This window comes from Annulohypoxylon maeteangense (genome assembly GCF_022496945.1).
Source record: "Annulohypoxylon maeteangense strain CBS 123835 unplaced genomic scaffold GGS22scaffold_10, whole genome shotgun sequence".
Lineage (NCBI taxonomy): Eukaryota > Fungi > Ascomycota > Sordariomycetes > Xylariales > Hypoxylaceae > Annulohypoxylon > Annulohypoxylon maeteangense.
This window is the reverse complement of record NW_025953257.1, coordinates 700,523-724,104: the sequence shown is the minus strand read 5'-3', so window position 1 is coordinate 724,104 and position 23,582 is coordinate 700,523. Positions and strand designations below refer to the sequence as shown.

The window sequence follows — 23,582 nt, the reverse complement described above, 5'->3', positions numbered from 1 at the left end:
ATCCATCGTGATATGACTGCATTCCTGGTAATATCCCGAACAAGAAGGGGCATAAACATGGTTAGAAAGGTTAGAGGGTTAGCAATCTCACTGAAGTTAATCTCTGGGTAATCGTTGACGGGCACATAGACCTTCTCTTGGGTCTTGGTGGGCCGTCGGTAATCCTGTGGCGGGTGATAGTTAGGAATCGTCTTCATAGCCTTCTCAACGAGCTTATGTCTCTCGTCCTCAAGACGCTTGCGGTAACGGTATTCTCTAGTGTTAACACGGCGACCATGGTTGTCATATTGCGGAGGAGGAGAAGGGGATCTGCGTGGAAAAGTAGTTAGTTTTGCGCCCATAGTAAAGTTAACAGATTATATGAATGTAAAATTTACCTGTCGCCATCAGCAGGAACAACGTCGTTGATTCGCAGCTTCTGGCTAATCTCTTCAATTCTCAGGTGCAGAGTGTATGCCTCCAGTTGTTCGCTAGTCATGTTGGCTACGATGGCGGTTGGAAGACCCATTAGGCCGGCGGCTTTGTTTTCCGAAGCATCGCCCCAACGATTGCGCTTCTTTCGACGTCTTGGACCATCAGCATCGGTTCCTGCGTGACACCATGTTAGTTATCATCATATGAATGAATAAGTCGAGGGAGGTTGTCTTGTAGATGACTTACTGGGCTCGGGACTGCGACCGCGCTTCAAGTCGCGATCGCCACTCGAAATACTAAAGCCATCGGTTCCATTTTCGCGACCATCGTCTCCTTCACCTCCAAATCGTCGACTTTTACCGAGGGGGATGTTATTAGACCCCGTAATTCCCTGATTTCTCCACGACATAATGGCAGGTTCGCAATCTCGCAAGTTTGCGCGGTGCGATAAATTTCAAAGGTGTGGAAAGATGGATTGAAGAAATCAATCTTTAGGTTGAATTATTTTGGAGACGGCTTTTCTGGTTTATGGGCAACAGCGCTAAGCTAAATCTTGTCTGGGACGAAGTGGAGTAAACGAGACGCATGAGCCACCTGTACGCTTCATCAAATGAAGTACGTACCTCAGTAAGTCATGTGCTCTTTGTACAACCCCGGCCTCAACTATTATTACATAAGCAGATACAGGTGTCAATTCAATTGCCCCCTTTCAGCTCCAAATAACTCCTGCGTCATCCCGAAAAACAACGTTGAGGTGCTAATGTGATAGGTAACGGGCACATCCGTCACCTCCATTCCGGGAATTGGCAGATAAAAAGCAAACATGCAATATGTTCCCGGTTACTTGCAGAAGTGAGAGAGACTACCTATTGTGCTAATACTAGGTACTTACTTATTAGGTACTAGGTGCCTACCTGGGTACATGTAGGTAAGCGACGTCTCCTACAGTAGGTAGATTTGTGGGCATTCAGCATAATGAATTGCGGTCATTACTTCGCATCTGCCTTCATTCCTTCTTGAACCCATTTCCTAGCCGCTGCAGCCCTCTCATCGATCTTCTCTTCTGTAAGCTGCTGGATATCCTCATAGTTATGTTTCGACGGTACATGACGGCCCTTCTCGAGTCCAGGTCGCTGGAGCATTCGCTGGACCCATTTACCTAGCTCCGGGAATTCGGAAATGTCGATTCCAGCCCATTCTTTGCAAGCGTGTCAGCGAACTTAATAAATTCATGGGACTGCACGAGACATACTGGCTGCTGCGACCCATCCCCAGCTCGCAATATCTGCGCTGGTACAGCGATCACCAACTAAATAGCCGGATGTTGAAGACTTAAGCTGTGTCTCCAGAGTCCGGTATAAACGGCGAGTCTCGTTCTTGTAACGATTGATGCCATACTCAATCTTCTCTGGGGCGTATCCTATTCATCTTAAGCTTTTGCCATCTCGGAATTAAGAACACTGTCCAATACATACGATTAAAATGATTCAACTGCCTGTTAGATGTCAGCATTTGTTGATTACATTTCCTTGGTTCGATTTCTACTCACCCCTGCATTGGACCAAGTCCTCCCATTTGCCACATAAGCTAGGTTATATGAGCAGTTCAGTTTCGACTACTAATAAGTGTTGACAGCTCACCCAGTTGTTTACTTCATAGTACTCTCTAGATCCCTTAGGATATGACACTTTGTGCTCCGTGTCATATCGGTCGGTCAAGTACTGCATGATCGAGCCGCTTTCAAACAGACTGATGGGCTTTCCATCGGTAAAGGTGTCCGTCAGCGCGGGGATACGGCCGTTCGGGTTGATCTCTAAGAACCACGGCTCTTTTTGGGTGTTCTTGCTAAGTTCGATAGCAGTGACCTGTATATTTGTCAGCTACGTGTGTCTGATATCAGGATGGGTCAACATGCCTTGTAAGGCAATCCCAACTCCTCCAGTAGAATCGAGATCTTGGTGCCATTGGGCGTCTGTGCGGTGTACAGATGAATATCCGACATCTTGGGATAGAAGCTTACGACTTTTTTATTTTACAGGTAGTTGACACTCAAGTGCTATTCATCGATCTTGGATAGGTAGGTACTAGGCAGATTTCAAAGCAGAGGGGTCACCAAGGGCTATATGGGTTCTATGAAGGCGGAAGCTAAGGATTGATAATCAAGCTAGAAATATTCCCCGGCTTAATAAAGTAAAACTTTCTATGGAATTAGTAACCATCAATCTCGACATGCGACATGCAACTTCCCCGCTTTCTCTGTAACATTTTTTAGGTAGCATGTGACATAATAGGTGAAGTACTAATTATTAATACTAAATATCTCTAGATTCTTTAGGACCATAGAAACCTAGAATAAACAACTTTAGAACAGCAGCGAACTACATGCATGACATTCTTGCTCTAGGCAATGGCAGCTCGGATCAGAGACCCACATCCTTCCCCGTAACCTTATCAGTCCCGTCGACCCGCTTTGGCCCGCTTCTCCGCGACTCTAGAGATAAATCCAACGTCAAACCAGCCGTTGAAGGCAAGATAGTGGACTAAACTTCCTGATATGCCATTGAATCACTGAAAATGATGTATAACTCATAGTACCATGATTTATGCAGCAGGCGGTATCCTAGATGCCATTCCTGTGCTTTTCCCTTGACGGCGCCGCAGGATCTGTCGAGGCGCAGAATGAGGTACGCCAACTTCACCTGATCAGAAGAGTTGGTTAAACAAGGTCCCGCCACCATTTGACATTCGCTTGAACCTTTTCCCAGGAGTCTCAACAGCATAATAGTTACCTAGGTACGTATATTAGTTCGTGTGGGAAGCGACAACCAGGCCTATGAGATACAAGTGCCACTATTCTCTGACTAAGGCCGTATCTTGCTCCATGCTCTTGACTAGTAGGGAAAATCAACAATCTCTGAGAAAGTAACTTTGACTCCAGCTTGTTGATTGTTCAAGTCGCTCTGTCAACGCTAGCTACACTGAGACCATCTGCATGCTAAAAGACGGGCCTTGCAGCCGCAGTATATGCTCAATTCAGCACCGTGAAGATTTTTCCCAAATTTCTACCCAAGGATATAAAGATCAACTCAATGCCAGGCCTTGATAGAACCAGGCGGAATCAGGGGAAAGTAAATTACAGATCAGTTTGTCCCATTGGCATAAATTCCAAGAATTTCCAGAGTTTGCATGCCTTCACAAGTCAAATTGTGCCCAGACTTGATTCTGGTGGAATCATCACAATGCATATTATCCTTGGAATTATGCCCGGTTATAAGCCTCGACAATCACAAACTCAAGTTAGAGTAACTCCCAGAAGCTTTAAGTCCTATAAGTTGCCTCTACAGGCAAAATTTAGGCCGGCTTGATCTTTGATATGGCTGGAAGCAGGGCTCGGATCAACTCAACGCTAATCCACTGGTGTACACCCACTGCCAAGAAACGTCAATCAATTCAATTCCACGAGACCCACTTTAATTTGATAATCAACTCAACTTGAAGCTCTCGTGGGTTAAGTTGGTGGATTACTTCGTAGTGTAGTTGATTAACTGTGGATATAGCAGGGGCGTTGCCCCGCTGTTAGTGTTTAGAAGTAAATTTGGTGGTGGCATTAACAAAATGGGGACGTGGCGAAGGCTGTAGCAAGTAATATGTGTGTCGTTAGGTAAAACATTTACTCGAAAACAACGAATACTGCGATTCCGCACTTAATTAAATAGCTAAAATTAATTAAAATACATCATTATAATTGCCATAATTCTCTCATCATTCTGATATATATGATATCTATTAGAAAAGGTTTATTTAATATTAAACTTAGTTAAAGTAAAAAGTGTAATTATATTATTATATGTTTTTAAAAGTAAACATTACGATTAAACAACCTTTTAAATCTTCAATAGCTAATATAATACTACATACATTACTACTTATATCAAAATGAAGCTCTTAAAAAGGGTTATCCTTTTATATATATTAATATATATACAGCGTTGTATTCGAAGCGTAATGGTAAAAAGTTAAACTTGTTATTTCATTCAACCTTTTCAGCCTTGTAAGCTCAGATCGCGAAAGCGTCTGTTTATTGTACATTAAGTACCTAGGTATGCAATCGAAATAATACCTTGAATTACTCGAATAATACCTTGAATTGCTTGAATAATACTTTGAATTACGAATACCTACTTGAATAATAGCTTTTATTTTTTCTAATTTTTATCTTTTATTATTTACCTACTTCATACCTAGGTAGGTATTGAACCTATTACCAAAACCTATTAAACTTATCGAACCCATCGAACCCATCGAATTCATCGAGCCTATCGAGTGACGAGTTTATTACTACCTGCCTAAATATAATCGAGTATAATGCTGAAACTTCTTACCCCTGATTGGATCAATAAAGATCGCTCTATTATAAATCTCTACTAAACAGTTACGATATGTACCTACCTATCAAAGCGAAGCGGACGAGACGGGCAATAACATGTTTGCGAAGTACATACACTAGGCCAGCGCGTGGCTCCAAGATATTCAACGACGTACTTGGGAATAGCTTCATTAAACAAAAACTAGAAAAATGGGTCCATATTCACTTTGATGTACACCAATCAATCAACGTCCACCAAGAGCTTTTGGTGTACACCATAATCCACTCCACGAGAGGATCTGATGTCAATCCACTCAATATATCCTCTTGGTGTAGTTGGTGTAGTTGATCCGAGCCCTGGCTGGAAGGCTCGGATCGATTCATAGTTACAATTATTTGTTCCTTACCTAGTAAGACCTAGATATTTAGAGGAACTCCTCCTTGGAAATATGAGAGAGTCGGTGTTATCGGCAATGCTAGAGTTTATGCAAACTTTCTAGGATACCACTTTGTCTCTTTTGTGCCGTCAGGCTTGGATTCGGTGTGGAAATAATTGTTATTTTCGACGCTCCAAGTCCAGTAATCGTCCGGAAAGCGAATCTCTGTACTTTCAGAGGATAAAGTTGACACCGGAGATAATCGAAGAGAATAATCTTGATCGTCATGGAAATCAAGAGGTGGTAACTCGAACCGAGGAGAATAATTTGCACATTCGTCCTGTAGAAAAGTCTGCTTGTTGTTTGTGTAAAAGCTGGTTTCCGCTGTGTCACCAAACGAGGGGGGTGTAATACAAGGTTCCATTTCTCTCCAGCTAAATCTAGACCGCGATTCAGATTGATTTGAATGACTTCGTTCCGTCCAAGGTTCTTCTAATGGACGGCTATAGTTATTGGCCTTATCATTTAAGATAGAAAGAGAACCCTGTAAATATTCTTCTCGTAGTGCTGGAGTAGACTTTGATTTCCCCTTCGTGGTTTTAGGCGGATAGCAATACGCATTGTGGGGGCCGAGTCTCCTTTCCAGGTCGCCACACTCGAACTGAGCCAGTTTAAGCTCCCTTAAGGATGTGCTAATATCCATAATTTCAATAGCTTCAGATGGAAGATGTATTGTCTGTAATCTCTTCGAAACTTGCACATGATGCTCAGGAGCGGGCAAGTCTAGAATTCCTCTTGGCAACCTCTCTGTCGGTGGTTCTACCCGTATAGGGCGTGTGACAACGACTAGGCCTTTCCTAGTGGTTGAAACAGTTGGTTTTGGGGAGTTCGGATGATCGAGTACAAAACCATTGTCGTCGATTTTATACTTATACGACTCCTCTTCAGCTCGGTCTCGAGCATCCAATGAATGAGATCTCCCAGAAAGAGCGCCTTGCTCATGTGGCCGTGGCTTTTGTACTAACGCAGACGTTCTATTTTGAACTTTCATTTCTTCGTAAGGTTGACCCCCGATATTATCATGCTGAACAGGCGTTTCTGACGCCATATAATCACTACCGTTTGATCCTAAATCCAGAAGGGTAACGTATACCCAATCCTCATCTTCCTCTGCACGCATTAGGTCACCTAAAGGGGTGCGTATATCTTTATAATCCATCCTAACGCGCCCATTGTATGGCTCGAGTGTATCCGCTTGCCGTCCGATCAAGATCCAGAGGTATTCAAAATAGCATTTTAACTTCTGAAGGGCTTGAAGTTTCCACTTCCGTATCGGGGTCAGTCGATCTCTTGGAAAACTTTGTATATGTGATGACAATAGCTCTTCAAAAAGCGATGAAACATGTGGAGAATATGCCGGCCTGTTGTGATTGAAGATCAAAGCATAGACACCGTCGAAATGTACGATTTGATGTATTGTTTGGAACTTGCGACTACCCCTTAAGAACCTCCAAGCAAGAATAATCTTTTTCCCGCCATGCAAGATATATCGAGTTTCTTTAGAAACGTGCTCCTCCAGCCATCGATACGAAATCAAGTTGTCTTTGCTGTTGCGTTCTAGATTGGCATTCACTCGCTGCGCTGGCTCCCAGCGCTCATGAAAGATGATTGGTTTCGCAGGTAATTCGATATCCGCTGAAGTAGGTATGGTTGCTTGAAGCAGTTCGATCTTGAAGTCAGATACAATCTATAAGACAAATACGTGAGTAATAAAAACTATGAATTGTTGGCCATATTGTTCTTACTGCTTCTGCAATTCCCGGGGTAGTCCTTGAGGCTTCATGTGCAAGTGGCCTCAAAGTTCGACGAATATGATGAGACATTGTAATAAATGATGAAAAATAAATATATTTATCTTCGATAGAATAGATTTCTGCGCAATCGATTCACGCAGTGGCCATTAGTTCATATTTCTGTTTGGGTCTCATTTGGATGAATACGGTCGGTGCAAAATCTGCCTGGACGAAATTGAATTACGCCTTTGGGCTTCCACAGATACCTATATGCCTCCGGGTGGGTGACATTATGTGCCCCAAGCCACAAATAAGCCGGAAGGCTCCATCCAATGGGATGTATGAAGAGCCATTTCCGTACAATCATGCGCTATTTAGTAGGCCGGCAACCCTCACATTCGTGATTTCTATCTACCTACCTAGGTAGGTATGTTTCAAACATGGAGTCCGAACATCAGCAAAGACAACCAAAAGGTTACTCAAAGCTGGCTGGCTTCATGGTGCATCGTAATCATGTCATTGTTAAACAATTCCGCGAATTGGCGGTTAAGGACCTCCTTTATTTGCAAGCCGAATTATGCGATTTACAGTATGATTTTGATCATCAATCTAGAATCGATGTGAACTCTCAGAATGAGAAAACACGGCTATATGATCGAGAATGGTGTCATCTCAGGTATGCAGCTGGTGGCGGTGGGAAACAGTGGCAACTTGCCCTCCAAATCCGAGAAAAGCTCCGCGAGTACTGTATATTACCCCTCGACGTTTCTTTACAAATAGTACTTCGGCGGTTTTAGGGAAAATGTGACGGAAGAATAAAAATACTCAAATAAGGACGTATTGAAAAGGATAGATACCATGAGTAAATCTAACTGTAAAGACTCGGCGATTCAACAATACCAAAATGTTAGAGCATTGCCGCAGCCTAGCAATCGACGACGTGAGATCGTGCATTCATACACCCTCAGCTCTACCCTTGGTGGTGATTGTGACTTCCTCGGTCGGGATCTCAGCAATGTGTTCCCATACCCTTCGGTGTATTCCAACCAACACAGGAATGATATGGTGTTCCTGGGCGACGAACCGGGAAATGATGACTTCCTAGCAAGATTCATTGTGGGTCCTGCTCTGAAGGCCTTTCATATATGCTGGAGGTCAATGAAGGTACCTATGCAAGATACATCGCATGTTCAAGCAACAGAATTGATTTCTTGTGTAGACGCCTGTACCTGATTTAGAGAGTCAGGGTCCAGGAGCCTACACTACTCTATATCAGTACTCAGATACCAAAATTCGAATTGTCGTGCATACTCTTGGTTCCATCATGTCCACTATCGTCCCAATGGTTTCCATTATCGTCCTCTATTCTGTCGACAGCATGCCCCTGCGACTTGGTTTAGTGAGCATTTTCAGCGTAATCTTTTCAGCGGCCATGAGCCTGGTTACGAATGCTAAGAGGGTGGAAATATTTGCTGCTGTGGCTGCGTCAGTTCCTATATCTCGTAATAGGTATAACAGCTTCATACCTACTGACCAATTGATTAGATTTGCCAGTGTGCAGGTTGTCTTCATATCGACAACTCGGAACCCTTAGGTTCCATATCTCTAACGTCTATCTATTAGTACTACTACAACTAAATTGCTACTGTCAATAGTCTGGGTGACGTACCTTTACATTGGGTATCTATCACCCTCTGGATAATACGTCAAGTAATCACACCACAGGGTGTTGATAGAAACAGGACTCGAGGCTACGTCTATTTTCTCCTCTCCAGAAAAAAATACCCCTCTTTCAAGTCGTGACTTCGCGTCTCTCGTTTACTGTGCTCGCTATACGCTCTTTACCAACAATCGTCTCATAAAACCATCAACACCTAGTCCCTATATTTCTGGAATGGTCTCCTTCGTATAGTCATCATACCGTTACATTATAGTTCTTTCAGCACGTTCATCTTGTTCTAGCACAAGCAAGAAATAACACTGAGCTACCAATGATTAGCCAACCCCTGAGCTGTTTTAAATGAATACATATTTTATTCAAACTCACCACGTTCCTTTGGCTAGACTTAAACACTAGCAGGCACTAGTTTCATTCTCTGGTGTAAGTATACCTAGTGAATCATACTAAATGCATACTCCTGTTGATGGCAGGCCGGGTGCACTGAAGATGTCATATTAGCATTTCGCAAACATCCTTCTACCACACCTCCAAAAAGATGGCCTATACTATTGCTAATAGTTTGACGAACTAGATTGACAACAAGAATGTCAGCCAGCAACAGTTCGAGCATATCCGAGCCACATCCTCTGTCGATAGCCAAATCCCAACGTCTGCGTAAATGGAAACAACAACTCCTATTCAATGTTGAATCACCGGATGGTACATCGGGTACCAAAGTTACCGGCTTTGTAGATGGGGGATCTGATGTGTCCATGATATCGAAAAAGATAGCCAAGAAAGCTGGACTTGAAATAATACCGCTTAAACCTGAGGCGAGGCCAGATCTCGAAGGGCTTGAAGGCCGCTTATTATGTCAACCAATTGGATTCGTTTATGCAAAGATAAGGCAGGCGGATCTAAGTCTTGATACAACTGCATTGGCTTTTTATGTTGTTGACGTTAAGAAAATACAAATTTTGCTGGGGAGTGAGTTCGGCCAGGAGTACGGTATCGAATCGAAAATATACGAAGCAGTCGAAAATGAGATCGACCCCGTAGACTGGGACAGGGACCGTCCAACCTGCCACAATGTTTGCGTTCTCTTCGATGCACGTAGCAAAGGTAGACGATATCCCGGCCTGAAAATCTTGATATGCTGTGCTAATTATACGTTAGGTCGCCAACGAAAAGAAGAGGAGCAAACACAACAGCAACGCAAACAACACAGCGAACAAGTATTGCTGGCAATTGAAGCAATGAAAACCCAACGGAACCTTCAGGCCAGTCAGTCAGCGATGGGCTCTTACGGAGGTTCTGCCAGCTTTCCTTCTACAATCTCGTCGCTGTCAGCCTCCTCAGCATACTCAAACTTCACGGGCTCGTCAGCTTCGACTGCCCCATCTTCGTGTGACGCGACCCAGACAGGAACTGTCAACACTGGTCAGAAGTCATAAGTTGACGAGACAATATCCCTATCAGAGATCATGCCATATCGGAGTTGGGCCCACTAGAATTTTGGCCTTAGCCTAAGACCTTCTCGTGGATAACTCCAGAGAGTCACATACAGAGAGTCTGATCTATGTATACCATGATCATGCACGGGGAGTTTCTGCAATCGCCAGATTCGCCTCGTCGCAACTCCCTCTCCCCTTGAGATCTAGTTCTGTTTCATACGTTGCTCAATTCGTTTTCAACAACGTATGTACACACTAGACTATTCCATTCTGGCGCTCTTTCGCGAGCGCAAGTAATAGGTAGTCGGTGATTCGATCTTCAATATCGTCTCTGATACCATTGCTCTTGCTTTGATTTCATCATTCCTCCCATTCGCGTATTATAGTGCATAGCGTGGGCATTTTCTTCTTTTCCCCTCCCAACATAAGAAAAACCTTTATCCGAGAAATTAGAGGGGGTGGCGTTTACTCCTCAGGCCACTCCATTTGTTCCTGCGACGACACTGCTGCGGTTTATGATAATGATAAAGTGGCACGCACCGGAGCTGTCATAGCTTATATAGCTGCTGGCCTTGCTATTCGGGCATGAGATAAATCAGTTTCTCGCTGTTAGTCAAAAGGATACCTGTATATGAACTTATGAGAAATCCTGTTCAGAAGGAACCTTCCGGAAAAGGCGTGAAAAAGGGGGCGGAAACTAGGCCTTTGATGTATTTAAAACTCTAGGCATTAATTATTGGATGTGATGACCCCAATGGCACCGATGTATCAATCCTTGTGTCGTCATTCTAAACAATGCCATTTCACTCGCCCTTTTATTCGGTCGTACTGTGTCACATCTTGTGTACCTAGCTACGCACATATATGGATACCATGTGAGTTACCGCGGATTTATATTAAATATGTAGGCACCTATCACCTGTTAAATGCTTCGCACATGATCTTTTCGAGGTTGTTGTTGAGAATTCATGTTTAATCATATCAACTTCGGAACATCGCGGGGTAACCGGGATAGCTTCATTTCAAAGCCCACCGATAACACCTCTCAATGCATACACCTCCATATCAGGATATGCAATTAAAAAGGTACTTGCCTAGATGGGAAATACCTCGGCTTCTAATGAACGCCCCACTTATCTTATCCTTTAACATGGGATCGCGACTCGTTGATTACGTGAACGGCCGAGTTGAATATCCTTTACATCAAGTATCAATATTCCGATGAAAGCTATCTAGTGAGCTATACTTAATCTCATAAAAGTAAACCAGAATGGCATCAAGCGAGCTGTTTACAGTCCCAATTCCTTCTCTCAAGTCACACCAAGGAGGCAGCATCATCTGCACATCTCCCGAGCCGAAAGTCTACGTCCTCACATGGACATCTCCTCCAGACAACAGGCTGACGCCTGCCTTTAACACGTCGCTCCTAACCGCTCTCGATATCATCGAGTTCGGCTACCCACCAGGTGTCGTCGTAACAACTTCCTCCATTTCCAAGTTCTACTCCAATGGACTCGACCTACAGCTTGCCATCTCATCACCGGGGTTCTTCCAAAATAGCCTGTACCCGGTGTTCCGAAGGTTCTTAACATACCCCATGCCAACAGTCGCTTTAATCAACGGCCACGGCTTCGCAGGCGGTTTCATGCTGGCCATGCATCACGACTACCGTGTCTTCGCTGGCGCGAAGGGGTACCTATGCGTGAACGAGCTTGAGTTTGGGGCGCCGCTACTACCACCTATGAGTTCTATTTTCAGGATAAAAGCGGCTCCTCATGTGTACCGTGACATGGTACTCGAAGCACGGCGCTTCGACGCGAAGGCTGCCCTGGAAGCTGGTCTAGTAGATGCTGTCGGCGAGATGGACACGGTGCTAAACTTGATCAAGGAACGGGCGTTGGTTAAGAAGGGAGCCACCGGTGCCTACTCGCTTTTGAAGACGGAGATGTACCGCGAAAGTGTAGCCTTGTTGGAGGCCAATGGCAAAGACGCCGTAAACCCCGGCGACATGCAAGCACCCGAGAAGAAGAAGAAAGCCGAAGGAGCGAAACGGTTTAAGGAATGGAAGGATGCACAAGGTGGAGATAAAGCTAAGTTATAATAGCTTGCGATTTTATGTTATTTTCTATTTTTCATGTATTCATTTGAGTCCTGAAACTCGAAATGCGTGGCTTCATGTAACTGTAATTTAGTCCACTTTACGTGTCGCATACCCCTAGAAACCTTGGACGGTAAATACTGCGTAGCTCAAAATAAACTATTCAAAGATTTTATATTTGATTCCCTGGCCCTTTCAACTTTATCATATATCTTTACTTACACTTTAGCTAGGTAGTTAAAGGGGAAGAAAGAGATCAGTCCCTTCCAATTCCAGCATTTCCTACTAGGTATCGGAGTGGGTCCTGTAGAGACACTGAAGAAGTTCGACAACCCCGTTGTCGCCGGCCGGTTTGCTGTGAGGCTTGAAATAATATTTTTGGTCCTCCTACAGTCATACCAAACATTACCGATGTTTCGCAAAGGTCCGAGGTCCGCATTCACACTCGGGGGCGGACTACGGTAGCTTGTGAGGAGATTCTGGTGAATTTACTACCCATGGAAACAACTTTCGTTCTATCCAGTGGATCTTCTGTAACCGGCCCTTTTGATGGGGAAATCGCTGTAGCTGAGTCTAAGAGGGCTCGTTAGTCTTTATCCATTAACTTAGGTCACTAAAACGGCGTTGATTGATCCGGTAGGAACATTCATCGGGCTCGGTCGTGGAGACGGACGAGTAGATCTTTGACTCTGTTCGGAAGACACATTTTCGGTACCTTCCATGTCCCGGCGATCGGTAGAATGGGGTAGATCGACGATCCGGATGCCGTGGCTGATAACTGCTGGGTAATTGGAGTTTCCGGGCTGCGAATCGTGGACACAACTCATTTACTGTGCTACCTTCGGGTCATCCTTAGGCCTTGGCGTACACGGTTATGGAGAGGGTTGTGCATAAGTCTAAGTCGAGCAATTGCCTAGGTAATTCAGGCCATCTTCACTGATATCATTTTGACCTGATAATGGTCTGGATAATGAGGTTTTGGAGATATGTAGCAGCTCGTCGGTGAAATATCATATCAATTTGGAAAAGCACCAATTCAACAGTGTAAATCGGTACTTGGGGATTGGGGTTAGCTTGCTGATTTGTAACAAAACAGGTACCTATCTCTTGGGTTTTCCGAATGTGCAAATTCGTACCTCGCCAAAAACTCCTATTGGTTTAATCGTGCAGGAATTTGGCGAATCGCATTTCTTCTAGGAGTTTGAAGTCCGGCTGTGGCTTTGGGACTTGACAAAGCCAGCTTGCGAGATTCTTCGATATCAGAATTTGAATCATCTCCCCAATTCAAGAGCCAATACCAGGTATGTACCTAGGTAAATAAGTAAATGCCGCAAATTCTTTATTAACACCGTTAGGGTTTGCTATACGTGGTAGTCGCCGTCGCCCGTAATCAGCATGATCAGGTAATTGACTGGTTATCATGAGATGGATGGTAAGAAACAACTGTACACTACCTGCTACTTTACTGGATGTATTATAGACTCGTGTGCGCCTATTCAATATAAATCGTAAGCCCGATAAGGTAAAGTTCCATGTCGGCTATCTTGTAGTTGAGAGATAAAAATACCGATAGTTAGCGGTTGACCGTCCTTGGCCATGCTGCCGGTATTGTCTTACCACCATCGATTATCGCAAGTCGGAATGAATCAAGGAAAAGTATCCCTGAAAAATGGACGTCATCGAATCCCAATTCGGTACCATGTAGGATTCGAAATTGCCAAGGTTGCCTGCTTTCACTAGATTGTCCGCATTTATTAAAGAATATATGATATGAATTAATTAGTTGTTTTTATTCCAAGGTTCTCGACAGACATAAGGTTACAACCTTAACTACCTTAACCATAAAAAGACATTTAAAAAATCAATGGGTTCAAACATTCAAAGCTTACGAGGTGATAGGAGCCAGCCACATGATGCAACAGATTGCAAAGTTCAGCAGATGGAGGGGCACAGAGGAGCGGCTAATGTGATTATTGGTGAGATTGAGTTTCGGGAGCTACAGGGGTAATGCCATCATCAGCTGCAAAGAGCTGCAAGTTCCAAGTTGGGAGCCGGGCTATTGACCCCACTAATCCACTGAAGTACCTGCTAAGTACGAAAAGGTCCACCTAAAAAGCTGTAGGAGCTACCCAAGGCGGTCCAGCCTTTTTTTAGTGCCATGTTTGAGTTCCATGGCTTCCATGCTCTAAATTTATGGTTGACAGGGGGCAGGCTCTGTAAGTGGCAATGGCATTGTTTATGTCTTAGCTCCATTACCTCCAACTATTGGTTGCTATGGGTACAGAAGAGGTACCTTCAGCCAACGCAACAACTCAACTCTTCCATCTCAATCAATCTTTCCTCCCTCGCGCCCGAGTCTTCCACGCAACATTGAACGCAACGCAACGCAATCCGCAACGTACACAGATACCGAATACTTTCACACAAACCTCCCCTTACCTTACGTACTTCTTACTTTCTTTTTGTACAAACCTTGAACTGTACACACTATTATTCAATTCATCAACGAGAAAAAACATAATAATACACATAATTGTGGCCTACGTATAAGGTTATGTTACGGCGTAGACGGAAATGCAACTTCGGATTTGTTGTCACATTATAAACCATCAATTGGACTCTTCCACCCGCTAACGACGAGCCTTGGATGCACGTCGCTTACGTCGGGCTGGTCTCGCAACGTCAGCATGAAGTCGGGGGCCATGACCCTGATCAACTTAGGTGAGGAGTTGAATTTATTATAATATATATCTACCTGCCTAGTGCTTTTGAGAGTTCGACACGGTGTGATAATATGGTTTGCGTGGCGTAGTGGGCTTTGCTTTAGTTTCCGAGTTGCTTTGGCATGTACGAAGCAGCTGCTAAGCATTGACCCATTACCATGACCGCCCACTTGACCGCTGTGGAATTCGCCATCGAACTTGTCTACTGTACCTATGTCATGATGAGACATCTTGATTAACTACTGGAATGTTGCTGGAGCTAATAATATCTTCTTCAGCAGATCATGACTGCCCCCAAAACTAACGATGAAGATGATCCCTCGGGTCCTCAGACTTCTCAGTCTTCTCAGTCCAGCTCTCCTACAAAGAAACACATCCCCAGTGCTTCTACAGGGTCAACACCAGTCCGTAAAGCTGCTATACCTAACAAAGATGGCACTCCCAGAGCAACCCCGGGCGCTGTGCGTCCGCGATCCGCCACCACAAGAACACATCCGACCCTTCTCAGCGACTTCCTATTGGGTCGACCGTCTCCAGCTCGAGTCGCCGCGGACAGACAAGCGGCACGGGAGGCAGCCCAGGCTAGGCGATTAAGTTTAGAAATGGTAAAGCATGAGATGCGCCAGGCGGCTGTCATGCGAGTCCAAGCACCAGGTGGCGTTCATGACCGAGTTAAAAAATGGCAAAAGGCAAATCTCGCGGCCATAGCCGGTGCTGATCCTTTCGCTACCCCCTCCGAACCGAGCGAAATGAATATACAAGTAGACGACGAAAGCGTCACCGAAGAAGACCGGATGAGAATCAAAGCACGGCAAAAGAAGTCTACGCCTAAAGTTGCAGCTGGGCGCAAGACTGACGGTGGTGAATCCAGCAAAGGCAGTCAAGAGGATATTCGACTCTCGAATCCGCCTAAGAAGCGAGTTGTTAGTGATACCAATTGGATGAAGAACAAGAAAAATAATCCATCGAGGAGTCGATCGCCAAAACCGAAGCCAGACGAGAGCACCGGTTCCCCTATACCCAAAGACTTTCTAGCACGCACGGCTGCCAACCCTTCCGTCTCTAAAAAGGTCAAAGACTGGGCTAATAAAGTTGAGGTTCCCAGCGAGGTTTCTAGCAATCGCCATAGCATACCAGGGCGACCCAAATCATCTTGCAGCGGGGACGGAATCCGAGTTAGACCTATTCCGTCTGATAATGATAATGCAAGTGGAAGATCGTCTGCTCGTATTACGGTCAAATCGAACGGTTCGAGAAAGGGAAAAGAACCAGAGGGCGATGGTATTCGTGTGAAGCCTATTCCGAGTGAGAAGGATACTGCAAGTGAAATAACGGAGTCGTCTCGTGTTACATCCGTTCCTTCGAAACCCCAGGCATCAAAACCATACGAGGACGATGGCATTCGGATCAGACCTGGCCCGAGTGATAAAAGTATGGCAAGCGGAACATCGGATTCTACTCGTACCACAGAATCGCCTATGCCACCAAAGCAGCAGAGCCAGGAGAGCGACCGTCTCAAGCCCAAGTCGACACGGAAGCAGGCACAACATGATGAGGGCTTCAAAAACAGGTCACGCCAGACGTCTACCTCAAAGTATCAGGCCAAGGTCTCCTCCCATCCTCATGACTCAGATGGCGCGACCACTGTTCGAGCCTCTTCGAGGCAATCCTCTCAAAGACCAAGCACTCGTGGAACTAGTACTCATAGGGATTTATCACCATCGGACATGGAGGTGGCAGAAGAACTGAAACCAGAAGGACTTCGAATACCAGCAAGAACGAGTTCGAAGATGCCTGCGAAAATGCCATCGAAGAAAGAAAAACATGTCGAAAGACCTAGGAGGAAAGATTATGAAGACACCGCTACTGTGATGACAGAGGAAGTATCTGACAGTGATTCCTGGTCGAGCGACTCTGTATCAGATATGCCATTCAGTGACCTACAACAGACCCTAGCAGATATACCCGTCGGATACTCTGCATTTAGTGAGCTTGACTTGGCTACTGGTTCGAAAAAACGGAATGTTAGACCAAAGACCAAGCGACAGCCTAGCTTCAAGGGCGCTACTAACGTCTTGAAAAAAGCGCTAACGGAAGGCAAGAAAATTCTAACTGAAAAAGTCGAACACCCTAAGCCGGTTGCCAACCAGCCACCCAACATCGAGACGTGGTTGAAAGCCACCCTTGACCCTTTTGTTGATTCATCGTCTGTACCCGAACCCCAACATAACCGAAATCCAGAGGATGAATGGGTAGATGAAAGCAGTGCACGGCACTCTACTCCATCAAAGCCTAAGCCTAAGCCTGCTCGTGTCACAAGTCCGTCCGATTTCAGCAAAAGTGAAGGAACAGTCGAATCAAGGGAAACTGAGAAGCCTGAGTTTGAGGAGCCAAGTAGGGCCGACTCCACAACTCCCACCCCAGCTGGTCTGAAAAGGAGCCGGGCTACTCGACTCTCTTCTACTCCCTCTAAGAGTAGCAGTAAAAGGGGACTGAAAGAAAAACTCATAGATGCGTTCCGAGGTGAATCCACTGGCCACAGCCCGCCACCGTTGGAGTATCCGAGTTGCCCTGAAGTCGTAGACCTCGACGAAGAGCATGAGGGCGAGCACCGTGAGAGACATCGTTCTTCTGGCACCAGAAGAAGCACATCTCCGGACGATTATGATTCATCAGGGTCATCTGAACTAACACAAACTGCACCATCACCTGTCCAAAGCAAACGTAAACCCCCTACCAATGGCTTTCACGAACTATCAACAATCATATCCGAAGAATCGCGCAGCACATTCCCTTCTGAACTATCCTCTGAAGTGTCTCAATCAACTATAACGGAAAGCACTAACCTGACGAGGAATTCGGCATTGTCTCGGAGAAGAAGCCAAAGACCTGGTCTCAAGAGAAGACTCACAAAGCACTCGGATTTAATATCGGTTCTATCGCTACCTGATGATGCTTCAGGACCTCCCAGAACTAGAAGTCGTCGCTCAGCACGTAGTGTAAGACGACCATCTACCCGTCTTGGCGGTGCCACTATAGATGGGCTCCTGCTAGAATTTGACGACGATGAGGATCTTTACATGCGAGAGCTCAAGACTCTCGTAGATGGAGTCATTCCAGTCCTCCTAACACAATTCGTAAACAACACCAGCAGGGCACGTCAAGATCTCTTTGGATCGCCCCCACAAAAATACAAGGAGGATACCCTAGACAATGCTGTTGTCAATATGGGTATTATCCTAGACAGCTTAAGGAACCACCATCGCCTATGTCCCCCACTCACTGATCTGCACAGGCTCATCGGATGGCTTGAGTCTGTTCACTCTATTTATAACAATTACCTTGATGTCTGGCGCCTTGGCTTCCAAGGCATCATTGTCAACCTAGCGCCGAAATCGTTTGACGATGGCGACTCTCTTATCAATGCAATGCCTCGCAACGAACAGGGCGACGTCCTTAATGAGGATGGAGAACGTATCGATGTGGCTCACCTGCTAAAGCGCCCTCTAGCCCGTATTAAATGGATAACCAAATTCATCAAGGTATGTCAAATTGCCCGATTCCATCCGCAAGATCATTGTGCTAACCAGATTAGGGCTACCAATCAATTTCAGGGAGCAAGGGGCTCGAGGCTCTTGTTGCGAAATGGGAGGTACTACAAGAGAAGGCGAAACGAAGACATAAGGAGGAAAATGCCAGAGTCGTGGACGAAGACGCGAAAAACAGCGACACATCTCGAACTCGAGATTTACGGACGTTAGAAGCTCTCGAGAATATCAAGGTCGACCGCTTCCGGCAAGTCTTCGCCAAGGATACCTTCGACTTAGACCTACGACATTCGAATGGACAACGGCTCGAGTGCCAAGTCGAACTCATAATTAGAGACAATCAAGTTTTCAAGTCCGACCCAGGAGATCTACTTATCAGGGAAACCGGCAATAGCGGACGTTCATGGCTACTATTTGCCCCCATTCTCGGGGGTCGATTTTCAGCCCGGACCGGAGACAACAAACATCAGTTAGTCGTCATGATCAGAGGCTCCAGGGATGAATGGTTCGAACTTCTGTCCTTGAAAACGGACAATAAAGAGCAAGTTCTGGATTGGCTAAACATGCTGGGACATGCTCCAATCCCGCCTGCGATCAAAGAGCCAACACCGTCGACATCGCAGCCAAAGGTTCCGTCACCAAAGTCCGCAGCTAATGAGATTCCCTTAGGCGAAAGCAAGCTAGGCCGGAAGCTTGTTCTCTCTCGATCATCCACGAAGCCCGCCGAAGATCATGTTGAACCAACCCCTCATAAACAAAGTCGTCCTACCACACCGACTTCCGCACACCAGAGCGAGGCTTCAACTCCGTCACCCGAGAGGACACCAACACGAGATACATATCTCAAAGCCGAACGTAGATCAGATGATACAGATGAGGATTACTTACATTCATTTGGTAATCACGATGATCTAGCATTTAAGAAATCACCTCCGAACAGCAAACCTTACCGCGACGATGGTGCGCCACCTCCCCCTGTCCACCGGAGTTTTAAATCCAAGAAAGCACCTGTGCTTTCTCCTCCAGTTGATCAGAATACCGCACGACTTAAGCGCCGGACCTCTTCTCCCTTAAAGCACGAATACCACCCATCAGATGTTTCCTCCGAAGGCTCCACGTCGCCAATATCCGGATCTGAGGATGAAGATTCGGTTTCTGACGAATCATCTGACGACGAACTAGAGGCCGTCGACATACCCGATACCACGCCTGCTATTAGTATTAAGAAAAACACCAACCCCTTTACTGAGTCAATCTACTCGGAAAGTACCACCAGCTTTTCTCCCTCAGTATCAGCATCTCAAGAGGACGTGTCTAAATCGGAAGTCAAGCAACCTGAATACGTCATTAAATCCGTCGCTTCTATTTCTTACTGGGATAATAAGCATGGACGTTGGCAAGATCTTTGGCCAGATCTGTGTTCTATCGTTACGACACCTGGTCTCATCGAGGCGTACCCTTATCGAAGAACGCACTCCTCTTCCGGCAGTCCCGGACAAGAGGACCCACCTCTAATCGCTCTTGATCTTACACCCTTAGTTATGCTTCGGAATAGTACAGTTGTCGACTTGGAGATACGATCTCCTGTCTTAAGCTATTCCAGGCTCCATGCGAAAGTAGTCAAATATGACACCTCGTTCTTTCGCTTCCGAGTCCAGTCCATCCCCGACTGCGAATCCCTTTATATGGCAGTTCACCGAGCCCGTATGGACAATGCAAAGTACAAGGCACTCGAGGAGGAAACCCGTGTTAGGGCTTTTGGACAATACCAAAATCAAGAGGAAGAGGGTGACGGAAACGGCAGCCGCCGAAGCTGGTTCGGCCGGAAGAATAGCTACCGCGCCTCAGCACGCGCCCCATCGCAGTCAGCCGGCAGCACGTCCCAGTCTTCGGGAGTCTCAGCCTCATCATTCTTGCGAAAACTGATGGGCGGTGGCAATCAGTCTTTCGATATTGCCATGTCCTCTGTGGACAGGCAAAACCGTTTCGGAAGTAGAGACGCGTCTCTCTATACCACATCGTCGTCAGGCACACCTCCACGCTCGCCTTCGGTCAGTGCGGCGAATAGTGGCAGCTCTAAAATGAGCCTCACGACAAACAATCTTAAAGTTCGACTCCATCTGTTAATATCTGCCAGCAAGTGGGAGGACCACGGCAACTGCTTCCTTGAAGTGACAAGACCTGACCGAGGCACTAGGCAGAACCTAAGGAAATACCAAGGAATGGAGAAGCGAATCATAGTTACGACGATCCCTAAGAAGGACGCAGACAAACCGGTAGTGGTCCTGGATGTCGTATTGGGCAGCCAATGCTTTAGCCAACTAGGAAGCAGAGGTGTCCTAATCAACGTATGGGAAGAAGTGAAGGATGAGAGTGGACAGACAGGAGTCGCGCCTCAGGGAGGAGGCAGCGGTGGCAACGTACGCAAATGGTGTTTCCAATGTTCATCGGTTGCCCAGGCGAGGTGGATTTTCGGACTCGTTACGCAAGAGGTTGTAATTGGTTGATTATTGGTAGATACCCCTTTTTCCATTTGGCGAGACTTGCACGCCAGCTATTCCCCGACGTCTTTTTCTTAAAAGCTCAGTTTACACATACACTCTACTATTCGGTGAATACCAACACAAGTTTCTCCCCAATTTTCTTTACATCACGAGGATTCAGGCGAGGCGTCGGACACACTGCATTAGATGTCTGGGGGGCAGACATAAGGTTGGACGGAGCATAGATGGGAGGAACGAATGATGGCCATATTATGGTTGGTTGGCGGGTCTGCTGCATTTGCACTCTATTGCTTTATTACCCTCTCCCTTATCGCATCTTTTCTTCTTCCGTTGCTGTATACAACATGTAGCCGCTGTACACAGCACCATACCCAAAGATACCTAATGAACAAAAACTTCGATTTACATTCTTGCTCTTCCGCTTTTGATAAGTGCCGTGTCTCTCTCAGCCGTGTCGTTCGTTATCAGCTTTGTTCGTATTTGGGGGAGGGGAGCGCGAGGATCGTGAATTGATGGGTTTTAGGTTTGTCGATTTAATACCACTGTAACACACCAACTTAGCAAACATTATCCATACAAACCTGAGCTCCTCGCACAGCTCAAAGGAAATCAAGCTTAAGGGGAAACAAAGGATAGGTAAAAAAAAAACATACCACAACACCCTCCTCCGGCCCGCTGAGCTTCTCCCCGCGCACCAACTTTCCCACGGTCGAGCGTATGCGACGCATCAGCTGCTCTCCGTACTCGCGGGCCGGCGGCTGCGGCGTAGGCACGCTCGTGTCGTTGCGCAGGATCACCGGGGCCGCGCTCGCCGGCAGCCCGACGCTCTCGATCGCGGCTTTCACTAACGCTACGTCGTCTGCGTCCCACGCTGCGCCCATTATCACGGCTTTGGGCAATGTCGCGTACAGGCCTGAGCCGATGTAGCTGCTTTGCGTTGGGGGCGCGAGACCCCGGAGGACTGGGGTTTGGAGGTGAGTGTTAGTTTGACTTTGGGGGGAGGGGGGACGGCTGGGTGCATATGCGGGATGGATGTAGGAACCCGTGTGTGGCGGTGGTGGTGGTGGTTAGGACTCACGATAGGGCACCTCGGCGGCTGTGGGTTGACTGCCTTGGCAGAATAGGATCACTGCAAACTCCGGATTAGGTCGTGTGTTTTTGAAAAGAGTAATTATTTTCGGTCGCGGATAGACGAGGTGGCTTGATTCGCAAATCGGTCCCCCGCAGGATTCCTCGAGCTGGGAAAGAAATCTCACGTTCACTTACCGTCGATCTCCGGTTTTAATCCTTCTACGACCTGCCGCCCGACGACTTCGGCTTTGCCGCAGAGGACTACTGGAATCGGTGTTGATGATATGTCGTCCATGATGGCTTAGAGATTTAGGTATGTAGGTATGTATTGTATGCTGAAGGTGTTTATTGGGGCGATAGGATGTCGATCGGTTCCAAGTTGTATACGAAGGGATTCTAGATGGAAACACCTTCCGCACCCATCAATATATTAATTCCCAGGGCGGCACCTGCGGGTCATCTTCCTGTGACTGGGGGGTTCTTTCGCTTCGGGATGGGCTGATGCATTAGATCTATCGTGGTACAGTGAAACTGCTTACAGCGTACACTCGCAGACTCGTCGGTCCCGAGCACCGTTAAACAATATCCAGGTCAGCTAGGTCCCCGTTCGCATGACGAGCACGATAGTGATTGGTAGACCCGCCGGACTTTGGGTTGCAGATCCCTCCGAATTTGTGCTTTCAGGGATTGTACAAAAAGTCTCGCAACATTCCCAGATTAGGCGCCTACAAGCATCATCGATTGGCCCCGCGAGTTGGAGATCTTCCCGCTGTGGAGCAAGGATTATCGCCGCTGGGGGGACTGCTGGACTACCGGTCAAGCTTTACATATCGGTCACGGTGTCATTATATCAGCCACCCATCTTGAATCTTCTCAAAACACCCGAGTCAAGACACGCGTTGTATGGCTACACTGCATGTTTCGGTCCGTTAGGACTCACATCTAACACCGGCTTTCCTTATATGTTTAACCCGGGCTGCTTGCGTTCGTCCGTCTTTCGTCCGAATAACATAAAAAGACCTGCGCATGCTCCAACATCTCCAGCCCCTTACGCCAGTTATCGAGTAAAAAAAATAAAAAGAGGAATAAAAAAGCAACCACTAGGCGATATCGAACATCGGTGAACGATTGATTACGTCACGAAATCATCAGCCATTCCTTTTATGAATCAATAATTAGAAAATCGAGATTTCGAATTCGGGTGGCGTGGGTTCGAAGGGAAATTCGGAAATGGAACCAGGAATATCGGGACGCGTCATAAGTCCTAGCCTTCGCCATTATACGCGCACAAGACCCGTCCCCCGCCGCACGTCGCCGAGCTTATATATAAGTATATATGTCCTCGTACGACGTTTCGCCCGTTTTAGCGATAGCATCGGCGAAGCTGACTGCGGGATGTCAAATTATCGTCAATGTCTAAGATAACCCCTGTATTGCCTACGCGCCGGTCAAAGATACCGATATTCATATTCCATTCGTCTTGTTTATTGCATAGAGATCTTCAGAATAATGAAGTTGGTTTCTTTTTAAAGAGTTGGCTTCCTGTGTCACCTAACTTGGAAATAGTGAGGGTA

General features: G+C 46.2%; 8 protein-coding genes across 8 annotated transcripts; 4 read left to right on the top strand and 4 right to left on the bottom strand.

Annotated features, from left to right (window-relative positions):
- Positions 1-91: 91 nt before the first annotated feature.
- GGS22DRAFT_165207 (uncharacterized protein) lies at positions 92-941 on the bottom strand. The gene is made up of 2 exons (XM_047961648.1): positions 661-941; positions 92-588 (listed from the first exon to the last, which is right to left on the bottom strand). The coding sequence occupies exons 1-2, from the start codon at positions 821-823 to the stop codon at positions 374-376; spliced, it is 378 nt and encodes a 125-aa protein (XP_047818079.1). The 5' UTR covers positions 824-941; the 3' UTR covers positions 92-373.
- A 32-nt stretch (positions 942-973) lies between these two features.
- On the bottom strand, positions 974-2,605 carry GGS22DRAFT_165203 (glutathione S-transferase). The gene is made up of 6 exons (XM_047961647.1): positions 2,330-2,605; positions 2,055-2,279; positions 1,964-2,001; positions 1,890-1,909; positions 1,667-1,834; positions 974-1,612 (listed from the first exon to the last, which is right to left on the bottom strand). Exons 1-6 carry the CDS (start codon positions 2,414-2,416, stop codon positions 1,404-1,406), a joined length of 747 nt encoding a protein of 248 aa, XP_047818078.1. The 5' UTR covers positions 2,417-2,605; the 3' UTR covers positions 974-1,403.
- Positions 2,606-4,781: 2,176 nt separating this feature from the next.
- GGS22DRAFT_165201 (uncharacterized protein) lies at positions 4,782-7,166 on the bottom strand. Its single transcript, XM_047961646.1, has 2 exons — positions 6,963-7,166; positions 4,782-6,904 (listed from the first exon to the last, which is right to left on the bottom strand). The coding sequence occupies exons 1-2, from the start codon at positions 7,038-7,040 to the stop codon at positions 5,264-5,266; spliced, it is 1,719 nt and encodes a 572-aa protein (XP_047818077.1). The 5' UTR covers positions 7,041-7,166; the 3' UTR covers positions 4,782-5,263.
- Positions 7,167-7,390: 224 nt separating this feature from the next.
- GGS22DRAFT_194807 (uncharacterized protein) lies at positions 7,391-8,560 on the top strand (the record flags this gene model as incomplete). The annotated part of the gene is made up of 4 exons (XM_047965561.1): positions 7,391-7,697; positions 7,831-8,114; positions 8,170-8,435; positions 8,496-8,560. The coding sequence occupies 4 exons, from the start codon at positions 7,391-7,393 to the stop codon at positions 8,542-8,544; spliced, it is 906 nt and encodes a 301-aa protein (XP_047818076.1). The 3' UTR covers positions 8,545-8,560.
- Positions 8,561-8,909: 349 nt separating this feature from the next.
- Positions 8,910-10,431, top strand: GGS22DRAFT_21061 (uncharacterized protein). Its single transcript, XM_047966478.1, has 3 exons — positions 8,910-9,051; positions 9,203-9,732; positions 9,787-10,431. The coding sequence occupies exons 2-3, from the start codon at positions 9,216-9,218 to the stop codon at positions 10,062-10,064; spliced, it is 795 nt and encodes a 264-aa protein (XP_047818075.1). The 5' UTR covers positions 8,910-9,051; positions 9,203-9,215; the 3' UTR covers positions 10,065-10,431.
- Positions 10,432-11,259: 828 nt separating this feature from the next.
- On the top strand, positions 11,260-12,345 carry GGS22DRAFT_165192 (enoyl-CoA hydratase/isomerase family protein). Its single transcript, XM_047961645.1, has one exon. The coding sequence runs from the start codon at positions 11,335-11,337 to the stop codon at positions 12,163-12,165; it is 831 nt and encodes a 276-aa protein (XP_047818074.1). The 5' UTR covers positions 11,260-11,334; the 3' UTR covers positions 12,166-12,345.
- Positions 12,346-15,169: 2,824 nt separating this feature from the next.
- On the top strand, positions 15,170-20,940 carry GGS22DRAFT_189370 (uncharacterized protein; the record flags this gene model as incomplete). Its single annotated transcript, XM_047964839.1, has 2 exons — positions 15,170-18,427; positions 18,481-20,940. The coding sequence occupies 2 exons, from the start codon at positions 15,170-15,172 to the stop codon at positions 20,938-20,940; spliced, it is 5,718 nt and encodes a 1,905-aa protein (XP_047818073.1).
- A 520-nt stretch (positions 20,941-21,460) lies between these two features.
- GGS22DRAFT_20972 (uncharacterized protein) lies at positions 21,461-22,615 on the bottom strand. The gene is made up of 3 exons (XM_047966477.1): positions 22,204-22,615; positions 21,591-21,898; positions 21,461-21,479 (listed from the first exon to the last, which is right to left on the bottom strand). Exons 1-3 carry the CDS (start codon positions 22,301-22,303, stop codon positions 21,471-21,473), a joined length of 417 nt encoding a protein of 138 aa, XP_047818072.1. The 5' UTR covers positions 22,304-22,615; the 3' UTR covers positions 21,461-21,470.
- Between the last annotated feature and the right edge of the window lie 967 nt (positions 22,616-23,582).